Consider the following 15,865-nt stretch of genomic DNA (forward strand, 5'->3'; position numbering starts at 1 on the left):
CTTTCCCAACTGTACTGACATGCAGAAGTTCAAGTGTAACTTGAACTGACATCTTGCTGCCCAAATCCCTACATAGTATCCCAATAGTTGCTGCCTCTGATAGTAGCCCCCTACACCAAAGTGGCAATGTGCCTTGTTTTGGCTGAAAATTAAAAAAAAAAGTATTTTAAATAAACTAACACCGATTACTAAATGTAATCCTGTAATAATAATATTATTGCTCTCAGGCAACGCCGAGCGCGATTTGTTCCCTGACAACGCGACGTGTAAACACACATGCTCTATGTAGGATTGCTGTATATAATTACTTTGCATTTTCGATTAACTTATACCAGTTAGCAAACGTAATACTGTACTGTTACTATTGTGGCTCCCACACAACACCTTTTACTTCTGCACAGCAGTATAAATAAGTAATTTTTTTCAAATGAACGCACACTTGATATTGAGTACTTTATATTAATATATACAACTTAGTAAATAAAGTATATCATTGTGTTTTTTGTATAGCATGCAACCTTGAAACGAAACACTTCAAACAACGTGCTTTGTTTCTCGCGGGAAACGCAGCGTTTCAACACATCTGCTGTATGTATGGCGATTTTGGATTATTTTATACTAGTTAGCAAATCTAACACTGTATTGTCAATATTATATTTCCTGAACAACGCCGAAACCTTTTCTTTCATACAACTACATAAAAAGTAAGACATTGATTTTATTTCTCCTGTGTAACCCGACATCTACTTTATTTACGGTATTCGCTACTTTGAATAAACTTAAAACATTGACTTAATATAATACTGTATTATTACTATTATAGTCCCATGTATCCTTTATTGCACACAGCTGTATCACAAGAGTGACACAATGCAGCGTGTAAAAACACTTGATCTCTCTAGAATATTGAACATTTTTTTTTTGCATTAACATATAAGGTATTATCATTTCATTGCAATTCTGAATTTTTGAGATGAGGGCTAATTGTTTGTATTACTTTCTTTGATTAGGATATTGTTCTCATCATGAATGTTATATGTGTAACGTTTCGGTAGGTGTCACCTCCGACCTTCATCAGGCATCTGGGAAAAGAAAGGAGAAAAGTTACTCGCCCCGTAGATAGTTTCGTCTTCTTGGTGTTGTTTTTTTTTTGCTTTTTTTCACTGTGGTTTCGTATATATGAAAACAAATTTGGTTGACACGGGGAGGTAACTTAAAGTTTGATGGGATTGTCTCCCTTTTATCGTTGAAATTTTAAGAAGAGGTTGTATAATTTTTGTTTTTGTTTTTCTTCATAATTATATGTTACTGATATCTATGTTTGGCATGTTTAGTAAGTTTTATTATATTAGCATATGTGCCGTTTTTTTTACCCGTCTTACTCTCCATCTTGCATCTGTGTCAATTATTTTAATCTCGTTCCATTGTTTTTTGACAGCACCAAGTTTCTTGTCTAGTATGCAGCACTGTAAGAAAACGCATTAAATACAGTAAAGTTATTGCCCTACTCCGTGAAAGCAGCATTTAAACACGCTTGCAATATCTAGAATATTGAGCTCTTTGAAGTAATCTGATACCGCTTAAATAATAATACTGTAATATCATTACTATGTCACTTTGCTACTCCGAGTATATTTTCCTTTGTGCAGTAATACAACAAAAAGGCATTTAAATTCTATCTCCTGAGCAAAGCGGCATGGAAACACACATTCTCTATTTAGTGTATTTAACATTTTTGTAAAAATTGAGCACTTTCGAATTAACATATACCATTTACCAAATATAATACTATATAATTATTTCATTGTTTCAGGAAAACATTGAGTTGTTTTGTCTTGTATATAATATTGTAACGTAAAATTTTAAACGCGAGCAAATTGTTTCTCTTGGGCAACTCAGTATGTAAACACACTTGATCTATCTATAGTATTGATCACGTTAGACAAAAAAGTTCACTTGTAATACATTGTAATTGTAAAGTTCTTTGTGTCAGAATACCGAACGATCAAACAAATTTACTTCATGTAGAATATTTAGCAATTTTGGACTAAAAATACAACTTATTAAATATAATACTTTGTTATTATTTGATAATATGGAGGTTGGTTGAGTTGACTTATACCACTTATAAAAATCCCTAGTTAACTCAAAACATACAAGTGTTTTCTTTCAGGCAACTCTGCTTTAAGCACACCTAATCTATGTAGAATATTGAGTACTTTTAGATTAATATACACCATTTACTAAATGTAATCCCATATTATTATTTCATTATTCTAAGACAACATCAAAATGCAATAAAACATAAAACACGCAAGAAAACATTTTAAATGTACTGAAATTATTGCTATGGGCAAAAATCGTTTAAACACACATACTCTATCAGGATAATGAGCACTTTTACTTAACTTGTACTAATCGCCAAACATAATATTGTCATATTACTATTATTACTTCCAAGCAACACAGAGTATTTTTTATGTATACACCAGTATAACAAAACACATTAAAAATCTTTATTCCCTGGAAACTCGGCGTTTAAGAAAACCTGTTCTTTGTAGAATTGATCTGTGTAAGATATTGAGCATTTTGAGTTATTTATGCCATTTATCAAATGCAATATTATAATATTGATATTATGACTTCTGGACAATGCCGACTAAACACACTTACTCTATCTAGTATACTAAACACTTTGGATTTAGCTGATACCGCTTATAAAATACAATACCGTGTTATTCCTATTATGGACTTCGGACAACACGGAGTTAAAAAAACAAACAAACAAACAAGTTCTTTCGGGGCAACGCTGCATTTAAGCACACCTTCTTTGACTAGAATATTTACAATTTTTAGATTACTGTTCACATCTTACAAAATGTAATACTTTAATTGTACATTTATTGTTCTACTTTTTTTAAATTGAAGAGTAAAAAGTAGAACAGGTGTGGTCTTAGCTTGCGGGCTTTTGAGAGTGTGGAGTAACCCTTTAATTGGCATTGATCCCAGGTCCACTCTGACCCGGACGGAGTAGTAGTACCTGTTATGGTCCCAACTATGGGTTAAATAGAAACCGACTTGAAAACACCAAATATATGCTATTAAAATTTTTTTCTTTAAAATCTTTGGATTGGGCATTAAATAACCTGAAAAGGGTTGATATGCCGTAAAGCAAAAACAAACAACCAAAAAGTAAAACATGGGAAGGGTTCAGAATGCTATTGAAACCAACCAAATACAATTAAGGGTGTCTCCATAGCATTACTAATTTCGATTTTCTTACTTCATTCCCCTGTAGATATATTATGTTGATAATGGTAATAGTCTGAAAAGAATATTAGGAAACGCTAAAAAGCGGTGTCTTTTAATTTTGAAAGCAAATGCTATGTCATTTCGTCATTTTTCTCAAATTACTAAATTACTACATTGAAATAATTTCTTTCTTTTCAAATTATTACATATTTATGTTACGCCTGTCTGTACCTTTTCTGTTTGGCGGTTCGGAAATGCAAATTAAAACAAACGAAGACAATTTCATTTATTTAGATAGAGTTCAGAGCGGAAATATGTGTACACAGAAATCCTTATTCATTCCTGGTAAACAGTGGGAGGGGCAATGCTAAATAAATAAACAAATAAAAATACAACTCTAATAAAGATCGACGGCGGAGTTGCCTTCTCTTTGTCAACCAATTTTGTCACACATACGAAACTACAGCCATAAAACAAAGACTAACTGCAATAAAAAATACGAAAATATCTACTGAGCTAGTAACTTTTCTCCTTTCTTTTCCAAACAACAGCCAATATTCCTGAAGACGGTCAAATGCCAAACTGATCGAAACGTTGCAACAAATAAAACTTAAGATGAGAACAATAGTCCGGTCATTACAAGTAATATAAACAATCAGCCCTCATCTAAAAAATTCGGAACTTTAATCAAAATACATAGGAAAAAATATATTCCACTAAGAAAAATATCAAAATAAAATGTGCCAAAAAGGGGAACGAATTTTATTTAGTACGTTTAATAAATATCAATATTGTGAAGTTTCTAGAAAAGGGTCTTTTTGAGATGTCATTGAATTAATTATGGTAGGTTACATACCAAAATATTTTCGATAATTTTTCTTTACACAAAACTAATATTGAAAATATATTTTTCATTTGGTAAGTACTGGAAAATTGATTCATAACTGATAATTTTCTCGCAAAAAAAGAGAAGTTTTCTTTTGAATTGATAGCTGGACACTTTGGTGTCGACTTTCAAGCCGACTTCGAAAATGTGGTGTGGCATGATGTAGCCTCGCTTAAAACAAAACCGAAGACCATAACTGTGGCCGAAAACTTTGCTGAGCTGTGCTCTCAAGCAAAGTTTCCGGATCGTTCTGATTTGCATTTCGCGGGTTCGGCAATGGTCCTGTTGTCATAACTTGGATCGGTAGAGAGCATGAGTTGTACAGCGGCGCATCTCTGATCTCACTCGTTGAACGTTGTGGCAATTTCATACATGATAGAAGGCTCCTATTGCTCTTGGGATTTGTACACAGCTGGCAAACTACTAGCTAGTCTGCAACTAAAAAGAAAACCGGTTTTCATCAAACGGAAATGGAATCATGTCGTCTTTTCTAGGGCAACAATTTTATCGTTCCTCCCCGTGTATATAACTTCGATGAATATGTGCTACACATTAATGGTTTCAAGACAAGTGACACTTCGAAATAAAATGTAATCTTGTACAACTCTAATGACCAACGTTGATATTAGATAACATTATTACTTGCTAACCAGTTTCTACTTCCAGAGCGACAATTATATCCGATGCAGTTATACTAATGTCGCCTTAAAACTTGTACACCCGAAATCCCTTGGCCATCCTGACTCACCTACCTAGTCACTGAGTTCATCGAAAGTATCAATGATCCATTGAATCAACACACCAATAGTGGCTGACATCGATGAACATATGGTGAAACTTTGATATTGGAATCGTCAAACCGAAAAACTGCTTCTATCAACTTAACAGCGGGTTTCTCTTCATCACGTGCACGAAATACGCCAAGAACACCAGTTCGCTTAAACATACTAAAGAGTATCAAATAACTAAGTGAGGCCGCGTTCATTAAATCGGCTTTCTCCGAAGGAGGAAGTTTCTATGGAATATTAGATTCACAAGTAGTCGCTAGTCGCATTTATATCCCGGTTAGAGGAGATATTAGGTCTTGCAGATTTTGCAAGGAAATGCTGACGCCCCTCCTAATAGAGTGCCTAGTATTTTCAAATGGTCACCTACCTGGTATCGACTAGGCTCAACGTCACTTAACTTCGATGATCTAACGAGAAGCTGTGTATCAACCTGATTATTCCATACAGGGTAGCAGAAATGTCATATAATGAGAGTTTGAACTTTGAATGACTATTGATTCATTGTTCTGGTCAACGTATGATGTTTAGTGTCCATTGGTTATTGCCTGCAAGTTTAACTCTACTGAGACATTAGACCGTCAAACATGTGCGGCTTAGTTCATTTGTTATCCCATTCCAGATGTTTCATGTGTCGTGTTCTGCGGACATTTCATTGTTTAAGTCTTTGAACATTTTCAATTTGACACTTTTAGTAATTTCTATCCATAGATTTGTGAGGATAAAGGATTGTCGAGATTGTTTTGCATGAGCGATTATCGAGTTTATATTCATTTCAGATCTTCACCATTGTCAGTGGATAAAAGGAATTTAACAAACCAAATAGATTTTGATATTATTTAAAGGTTAGCAGTTTACTGCAGATTCACAGCGACCAGGATTCTCATAAAAATGATACTGTTTTGTACAAAGTTTAACAATTTACTGCAGTTTTAAAGCATTAATAATAAATCATATATGCGTAATGTATATACTTGCTACTTTACTGCAGTTTCGTGGCATTACTGACCGTCATAATAAATGAGAATAAATTGTGTTGTACATTGGTTTATATTGGAGGAGATGATATATTAAAACATGTCATATGTTATCTAGTGGATGTAAGATATTGTTCTTTTAACAGACAGATAATAAACGTATAAATCGTATGTATGTTTAGCCAAGAGGACATGATATTGACGTGTAAACTGAATCATGTTGTATCAGACTTATCACACGGGATATTTTTACAGTTCATATGTAAGAAGAATAATATATGCCTCATACCTTTTGTTTTCTTGAAGAGTTCTTCTGTATCTTTCCGCTGATACGTGACGAACCATGAAACGATCAGCACCATCCAATTGAGACATCTGTTCTTTTTGTGAAACCATAAAACAACTCTTTATATTTTTATAATATAAATTTATTACAGTTGTTTCAAATGGTTTTCACAGGATCTGCAGTTCGTCTACATTTCTATTCTTACAGCTCGCTCCCTAGCTATCTGTCCGCTCTGGTGGTCAATCCTCAACTCTCTGAATCTCTCCAAAACTAACTAGATCACGTGTTCTCTTACGTCACCTAATTACGTGTCTCAGACCAACCTAATGTCCACAACTAGTTATTTGTTTATTCAAAACCCCAAAATAATGTTTACATATATTTTCTATTTTCACATTCCTTTTGCGATTCATACGTCAATCATTTCTTCTGCAATTTAATTGTTTATTCTTCTAATCATAATAACTGATTCAGCGACCATCCGTCGCTCAAATCAATTAATAAGAATACAATAACTATAATAATAATGTTTTGACCATTGACCCCGCTTGCTACAGTTAACAGCTAAAGGGGCATAACATTACAATTGTATTTAGCTTAACATTTCGCTACAGAAAGATATCGACATTTTAACCTTCGATACTGCATTCAACTCAACAGTAACTGTAGCAACACCAAAAGCCTTAATATTCAAATTGAAATATAATTATTGATATATAATAAAAAATGTCATAATAAATAAATCACAATATTTTGTTGCTTTTAATCGTCTTATATAAAACATATTAAATAAAATATGACTGTAAAGTTGTTGATGATAGTGATGGTTATTGTTGTTGCTGAATGAGCTGTGTTCTAATGCAAAATCATACATGGAGCTCGTTATCATCTCTTTTTGTACTGATATTCTTCTTATAGATTTTGAGCATGTTCCTGAAAGAATTCATGTTACCACACGACGCTAAGGTCAACAGAGCTCAGTTGTTGCTCCAAGTCGTCAAGAAACGTTGCTATCTGTAGGTATTACGTAATTTTTACGAACCTATTTGTTCCAATATGCCTGTGGCAAGTAACAACATTCCGTCAGCTATTTCAATGCACATTAAGGATAACAAGTTAGTATTTGTGCATGTGAAACCGCCACTCTATGCCTGCAAATGCTATTGCTTTACAACTTGAAGCAACAACTGGTTTCTGTTGACCACGGTGTCCTGCAGTGATCTGGAATTCTTCAGAAATATGAAGTGCTCCAAATCTTCGAAAAGTTCCTCAATCAAAAGCAGAAAATATCGGCATTTTCTATTTTCGACATGACATTTAAATTTAACACGCTCAGCAGCAACATTTGAAATGAATGTTGTTCGACAACAACAGCCTTACTATCCATGAACACTATCTGCAATTTGAGATGGAAACCGAAACAGCTATTTCACAAAAGCATGCCTAATTTCAGACATGTGTTTTTTAGTAATAACTGACCATATATATACACCGGTGGCAAAAAGAAAGTCCGCACCTGTAATATTTTCAAAACCTACAAATTTAAGCTAAATTTAATGCAACTGTTTAAATAAACTATACCTCACTTGATTGGCATTTATTCTTCTATAATTTCACCTGTTCCTATTTGACTTTTAATTGAAATATTCTAGTATTGACGTCAATTTAAAAAAATAACTTCAAATTGAGGAGGCAAAAAGAAAGTCCGCACAATGGAAAATTGTTATTTAAATGTAAATTAATGCAACCAAAATACAACAGGAACACACTGAACTAGTTAATAGTTAGTAGCCTAGCCCTTCTGCCATTTGACAGCTTGCAATCTTTTGGGAATTCCTTGAATTAGAATGCAGCAATACTCCGGGGAAAGGGCATCCCACTTTCTTTAATTTTTGTCCAAAGTTCTTTCAAATTTGAAATTTCATCATTGCGTAGCTGTTGCTTGATGTAATGTCATACGTTTTCGATAGGATTATGGTCTGGAGATTGTGCAGACCAATCCAAACACGGAATATCATGCTCTTCCAGGAACCTCTTGAAATTGCGAGCTGTGTGAATGGAAGCATTATCCGGCATGAAGATGGGATTATCATCCAAATTCCTCCCAAAGTAGAGCAGAAAATGCTCAGTCAACATATTAATGTACTTGGTCGAATTAATTTGACTTTGCAAGCGAACTATAGGCCCTGGACCTAATAATGCCCAACACCAAAACTGAACCTCCACCACTTTGCAGCTTTGAAACTGAGCACCTAGAATTAAATTCTTCATCTTTCTTCCAACAGACGTACTGCCTACCATCATTGCCTAGCCTATTGAACTGGCTTTCGTCGCTAAAAAGCACTTTTGACTAATATGAAGAGTCATGATCTTCATTGCATCTGACGAAGTCTAGACAGTGCTTTCTGTTCTTTACAGTAATCATTGGCTTGCGTCTTGCAACATATCCTTGCAAATTAAATTCCTTTAATCTGTTCTTGACGGTAGAAAGAGAGCACTTTTGAACAAAGTTGCACTGTTGTTGGATTTGGTAAGCCGTTTCAAATCTATTTCTTAGGCTGCAGATCTTGATAGCATTTTCTTTTCTATTAAAAGTAACTCTAGACCAGATTTAGGGGCATCACGAACACTGCCGATGTTTTGGTGCTGTTGCACAGTCTTTCGTACCGTTTTCTCATCACATTTCAATCTGCGGCCGATTACTCGATTGTATAAACCAGAAAGGTGGAGATTAATGAGCTCCTGACGGTCACTAAGAGAAAGTCGTGGCATATGGACTAAATGTTACGTTGTATAACCTGGAACAACAACAATTACGATTAGAGATGCTTTGTTGCCTGTTGGTGGATATTTTAAACTGATTTAGGGGCGATAATTTAAGCTGATTTTAAGCGAATTTGTTGCTGCGGACTTTCTTTTTGCCTCCTCAATTTGAAGTTATTTTTTTAAATTGACATGAACACTAGAATATTTCAATTAAAAGTCAAATATGAACAGGTAAAATTATAGAGGAACAAAACGCGAATCAAATGAGGCATAGGTTGTTTAACCAGTTACATTAAATTTAGCTTAAATTTGCAGCTTTTGAAAAATTACAAGTGCGGACTTTCTTTTTGCTAGCACTGTACATTGAGTCGCGATTTCACAAGCGCCAACGTAAAGCTGTTATTTCTACTCTGCAGTGCGATGAATAACTAAACGTCCTTGCTTGCCGTATATTGTCTAATAAACTCACCGTCAAAAACGACTAATGCTGCATATTACGATGTAAACGCCTTTTCATTTAACAACAATACTTTTAGCCAGGCTCATGCCTCAGAAACGCCTGTACTATCAGAACAATTCAACTGTGGTTGACCTACCAGAAACCGATTCCTGACGACCTAGCTTTGACACTACCCGTAGTCACAACCTTGTCATACTGAGAAGCAGTTGGACTACAAGGCTATGTTTCTGTACTGCACGATTTGATTACGTGTTTTATACGACTCTAATAACAAAACTCGCGAGAATAATTTGAAACTGTTTTTATCGTTACTCTCTTTACTCTTTCTCATCTTAAACAAGACGTATTAACTTTTGGGTGTGAAGATTCACTAATTGGGATCATGCCTACAGAGGACTATGTGAGGGAGTTGAGCCGCGAGATATCTTTTGCGTTACATTTAAAATTCTGCATGTCAGTACAATCAGAGAAGCAAGAAATAGGGAGGGAATTCCAAAATCTATTAGTCCATGGGAATAAACTATAAGAATAAAAGATTTCCTGGCACATAGTGACTTCACAGCGAAGGGATGGGATCTTGCTACTTGTCGGATGGGTTGGGATTATGTACATCGAGGGGGGCACTAGTGCTATGAGTCTATTCCATTAAAATACTTGTAAAACAGATACAGGAATATGACATTTCGGCCATGGGACAGAGATTCCAGCTTGTCCGATAGTGCGGTACATATTAGATTAGAGACTTTTTTTGGGACGCTATGGTAGATGTATCTCGTGTGGCAACAATACCCCATGCATTGGTGAATGGTAGAATTGTAGAGATATACAACGGTGATTGAAAAAGTAGAGTAAAGCCTTTTATTTTTAAACCCAAAATGTTGAAGAGCTACAAAGAGGAGAATTGTACTACTAAACAAGCAACCTATCGTGTTCCAGAACTTATTTGTCTAAATAATCTCCACTATTTTTAATACACTTTTGCTAGGAATTCAATGACGCATCTATGTTTCTGACATTCGCTCACGACAAGAGTCATTATTAGCGACAAAGAGAAAAAACTTCCAAGTCATGAATTCACTCATTATAACAATGCAATTTGCAATCCGGTTTGTTCCATTCGGGCGTAGAACTTTTGCAACTTCCCTCGTATGATACTCTCTCAGGTGTGAGTAATTTTCCAGCAAGGTAGAGGGAGCCCACCTTCTAAGCAGCAGCCTTGCGACTATCCTCAATGCATTTTCCCAATTCATGTTGCATGTTAATGTAAATAGTTGCCGCAGTGTAACCGATGTCGTAACAGGGATGAGAATGAGGTAGGCGGTTGTAACGAGAGATGTTTTACAATTGTTGATGTTACGTTGGTGAATTCGCGTTGCTCTTCAATTATAAGACTTCCCAATACAGCAGGCTTTACTACAATGCTGAAACCTTGTAGGGACTTGTTTTTCTCAACAAAAGATGGCCGTATTCGACGTCTTGCCCTTTTCTTTTTTTGTGTAGAGAGAAAGGTAATGTCAATAGAAAGAAAGATAAACTCTATTCACACAAAACGATATATATCCCTTTTTTTTACACGGTGGTCACCACTTATCAGGGCCCGGAAGCCACTCAGGGATAAGGGTTATTGCAAGTACAGTACGTTAGTGTGGAAATTTGATGAAGTGTTTACTTAAAGGGGCGGTTTATTAGGAATTTGTTAACGTTGGACTTGAAGAAATCCAAGTTGTAGTCAGGTGGGAAGCAGGTAGACGGAACAGAGTTCCACAGGCCATTTTTATTCATAGCTTGTTAGGACAATCAAACGTAAAGGGTTAGTATAAAAGGGAAGTTTAATGTATCTTAGTTCCAAGTTGTTAGGTCTTAAAAAATTGCAGTGGCTGTATATGTCAGCTCTTACAGCGTAAGTACCGAAAATTTATTCGGTAACAACGTCCGTGCATTTGACTCAATCTATCTATTGTGAGACGAATGGACTTTCCTGGAAACTGTTTTCTCAGACACGCTTGTCACCTGTGTTTGACGCGAAAAAGAAAAAAAGTTACAAAGAAAGCTTGTTTACATTCACAAGAAGATCGTTTTATTATTTATTTTGAGAAAATATGACTTAAACAGCAAAGTTCATCGCTGTTTCTTCAATCAATTATATATATAGCGTGTCAAGAGGCGATGAAAAAAAGTGCTCGATCGTGGATGTGAGAGCTGAAGATACAATATTTATTACGACACGATATATACATATTTCAAGGTCGTGCCAGTGGTTTCATTTCGCTGAATCAACCATAAGAGGTTGGAAAGAGTCAGCGCAATGTCGCTGACGAATTTGCGCTGACTCTTTCTAACTTCTTATAGTTGATACAGCGCAATGAAACCACTGGCACGACCTTAAAATATGTATATATAGTGTCGTAATAAATATTTTATATATATATATATATATATATATATATATATATATATATATATATATATATATATATATATATACTTTAAATCAGAAAAAGCTTCCAGCCATGTCCATGGAGAATTTGATTTTAGTTTATGATTTTTATTGCCATAGAGTTCACATTTATCAGCGAGTGTTTCATATGTGCTTTTAATTAGAGTATGACATAGTCATTTAAAAATCAAACAAAAGTAAAAATAAATATATAAATACGGTTATAAAGATAATTGTATAAAATTGTGTTTTGTAATTTTCTATCTTTGGTTTTGTTTTATTCAGGATGCAAATATAAAGGAAAATCGTACGAATATGGTGAACGATTCTGGGACGCATGCAATCGCTGCATCTGCACTCGGATCTGTGACGTCAGTTGCATGAGGCAGTCATGTCCAAACAACGGTAAATAAAACTATTCTTTGTGTCTATAAAATAAACATTTACATACGTGTGTCCGAATTGCTTCAATAACTATGCATGAAAATTTAATTTTAAAAAGAGGCTTAATCTTAATAATAACTGAAAATAATAGAGAGAAAGGAAAAATAATCACGTATATTTAATTCTTATGAGAAATAAAAAGGAGGATTTAGTTTACTAATATCTGATAATAAAAAAGAATGATTGTCTTTCAATTTTTACATTGACAAAAATAGCTTCTCATTCTTCTCCTTCTTCTTCTTCTTCTTCTTCTTCTTCTTCTTCTTATTATTATTATTAATAATAATAATAATAATATTAATAATAATTATAGTAGTTGTTGTTATTTGGTATTCGTTATTGTTGACATTCGTTTTCCCGATCTTAATAGTTGGAATTCTTGGTGCAAATCTAAAATTCAACCATAATTAGAAACAACAAAAAATTTTATGATGTACGTACAAGTCACTGAACGAAAATATGATATTCCTAAAAATCACGTAAATTGAGCAAATAGTTGCTAAAACTAAGAAAATCAAATGATAAGGTGGTGTCATGATCCGCCATGTTTGACGAATAAATCCGTTACCTCCTGTTAACAACCTCTCCAGACATAAGATATCACAATCAGCATCGTAATGACTAAACTATTAAGCGTTAAAAATAGGTAAAAGACATATTCGTTCCATGACGGGTAATACATCATAAAGAGATATTTGTATTAAAAAAAAAATAGATTGAATTCTGGACTTGCACCGAATTTTTTCTAAAAAAGCTTGCCAACTTCTCTAAGTGAAAATGTTACTGTGGAACGAATTGGATTCGAATTGGCACATTCAGATCCTCAGTTTGTGTTCTTAACAAATTAGCCACTGTTACTTTCTCGTTGGTATTGATATTTTGATACTGTTTAGAAAATGCCAATAACACCTCCATTGTCGCCTGCCCCTTCGTTAAAGAGAAAAATAAAAATTCAATAAAAAATAAAATAATTCTATTTTTAATTGAAATAATCTGATGTTGCCTTCTTTTTCTTATCGATTAGTCTATCTTCTCATCGATTAGTTTCATTACAATTGTTTCAAAGAGAAATTCAGTTTCGAAGCGATAGTCAGCTGCTGATGTCAGCTCGTTGGTGATACCGATACATCATAAATTAACACTGAAAAATAAAAACAATTTGCGAATTTATCAATATTATGATATTTTGAAAAACATGATCATACAAATTTAAATATAAATATCAGGTTGATAAGAGAGTTCTTATGGTTTTTGCTATTTAAATTCAGTTGAAAACATCTCGGCTCCAACAAAAAATTATTGATCGAAATAAGCACTATGAGAATCAACACACTTTTGCCAACCGGTGACAAGTGTATTTATGTCAGTAACGTACAAATCTTGCATTCTGATGATGACGAAGTCGCTGAAGATGTTTTTGATATTGCTTGGATTTTTTAAGCATTTCTCACGCAGAAAGTTGTCGAGATGGTTGAAAAAGTGGTAGCCGGTAGATTAGAGGTCTGGAGACTATGGCGGTCGAGGCAGAGTTTCGTAGTCCAATTTGTTCAACTTCTGCATGGTCGGTTTAAGAACGTGCGTTGCGGCGTTGTTGAGGAGTTTCTGAAGCATTTTATCCATTCGTTGACAGTACTTTTCCGCCATAATGGTTTCGTCTGCATTCAAAAAAACTGTAAGGGATAAGACCGATCGTACACAACCAAACAGTCAGCATGATCTTTTTTGGTGCAGCTCTGGCCTTGGGAAGTGTCATGGAGCTTCGTCAGCGTTTAACCACTAAATTGAGCGTCACATGTTGTCGTAAAGAACCCATTTTCATTGCAAGTCACAACTCGATCGAGAAACGTGTCGTTATTGTTGCGTAAAAGAAGGAAAAAATGACACTTCATAACGGCGTTTCTTTTGGTTATTGTTCAATTGGTGAGGCATCCATTTTCAAGATTTTTTTGTTTTTCCAATCTTTCAAGTGATTGGAAATCGTCGTATACATTACGTTTAATTCAGAAGCAAGTTCGATTGGTTTCGTCTAAGGCTTGATCGTTTTTGACATACGATGGCTGACCACGATGCTCATGATCTTTAAGACACTCGTCGCCACCACAAAATTTCTTAAACCAGCATTGTGCTGTTCGTTATGTAGTGGTTCCTGGGCCAAACATTTCGTTGATACCGCGAGATGTTTCAGAAGCTCTTCGGCCTAGCGTGAATCCAAATAAGAAAATTGTGCGATTTTGCTTTTTTCCATCTTGTGTTCAACGTTCTGAAAAGAAAACATTGTTTTAAAATGATTGTAATTTAAACGATTAAATCAGACGTTGGAACGAACATTTCATAGAAATCGATCGAGACAAGGCATAAAGCCACTTGATGTAAGAAGCTAACAAGAATGGACGATGATTATTGAAACTACAAGAAATGCCTATTGACATTAAGGCTTTTTTTTACACAGTAATCACCACTTATCAAGACCCGGAAGCCACTCAGGGATAAGGGTTATTGCAAGTACATTACGTTAGTGTGGAGATTTGATGAAGTGTTTAATTAGGGGGCGGTTCATTAGGAATTTGTTTACATTGGACTTGAAGACATCCAAGTTGTAGTCCGGAGGGAAGCAGGCAGACGGAACAGAGTTCCACAGGCGTGCAATAGGCTGTTGATAGGGGAAAAAGTCAGCAGGAAAACAGTTCCACAAACGTGTAGTTCTTGAAAAGAAGCTACCGGGATAAGAAGCTGTATTACAATGAGGTGTTAAAACAGTGAGTTCATGGAGACGTCTAGACCAATGAGTCAAAGAAGCTGGAACGAAGATAGCAGAGAACAGATAAGGCATTTATGAAAAACACATACCATTCTAGCATTTATAAAAAAAGACTGAGACTATCAACATCACGTCTTTGAAAGAGAGAGGATACAGTGAAGAAGTAAAGATGCGTCCAATTAAATTATAGATACGTTTTTGCACGTTATTAAAAAATTCAAACGGGACAAAGAGTCACCAGGTCAAATATGAAAGCAATACTCTTTACAGAGTATGATATTAAATTTATGGAGATAAGGTGTGGGAAAGTGTTTAGTACGAACCAATTTTACGAAAAGAAAAAAAAACATCTAATATATAAACTCCAAGAAAGATGTGACTATAAAAAAGTGTTAGAGTCGATTTCGCATTGGTAAAAATCTGGGAAAGGAAAGGAACACACGTACGAATGAAAGGCATCAATTGAAATGAATGGCTCTCGTCTTGGAGAGGCCTCAAGTTTTGACAAGTTTCTGGGCTTGACCTTTACTCCTGATCTTAAATGGAACAAGTACATCAAATCTGTTGTCAAGGCCACTGAAAAAATGGTGGGATCCTTCTATCGATCCAGTATATATCTCACTGCTGATGCAATTCCTTATCTATATGAGCCAGGTACGTCCAAAGATGGAGTACTGTTGCCACATCTGGGCAGTAACTGCTAGAAAGGACTTGTCCTGCCTTGATAGAGTTCAAAATAGACTTTGTAGCCTCGTAGGTGATGTACTTTTCTCTTTCCTGCAACCTCTATCTCACAGAAGAGATGTTGCGAGTT

General features: G+C 35.0%; 1 protein-coding gene across 41 annotated transcripts in view; it reads left to right on the plus strand.

Annotated features, from left to right (window-relative positions):
- Positions 1-15,865, plus strand: part of LOC145291506 (uncharacterized) — a 351,327-nt gene that overhangs the window by 32,425 nt on the left and 303,037 nt on the right. For all 41 annotated transcript variants that reach the window (XM_080137468.1, XM_080137469.1, XM_080137432.1 and 38 more), the window contains exon 2: positions 12,135-12,254. In XM_080137468.1, coding sequence (XP_079993594.1) covers positions 12,135-12,254 — 120 coding nt within the window. The remainder of the gene's footprint in view (positions 1-12,134; positions 12,255-15,865) is intronic.

Source organism: Euprymna scolopes, chromosome 12 (assembly GCF_053919585.1).
Source record: "Euprymna scolopes isolate OS-2025 chromosome 12, ASM5391958v1, whole genome shotgun sequence".
NCBI classification, from domain to species: domain Eukaryota; kingdom Metazoa; phylum Mollusca; class Cephalopoda; order Sepiida; family Sepiolidae; genus Euprymna; species Euprymna scolopes.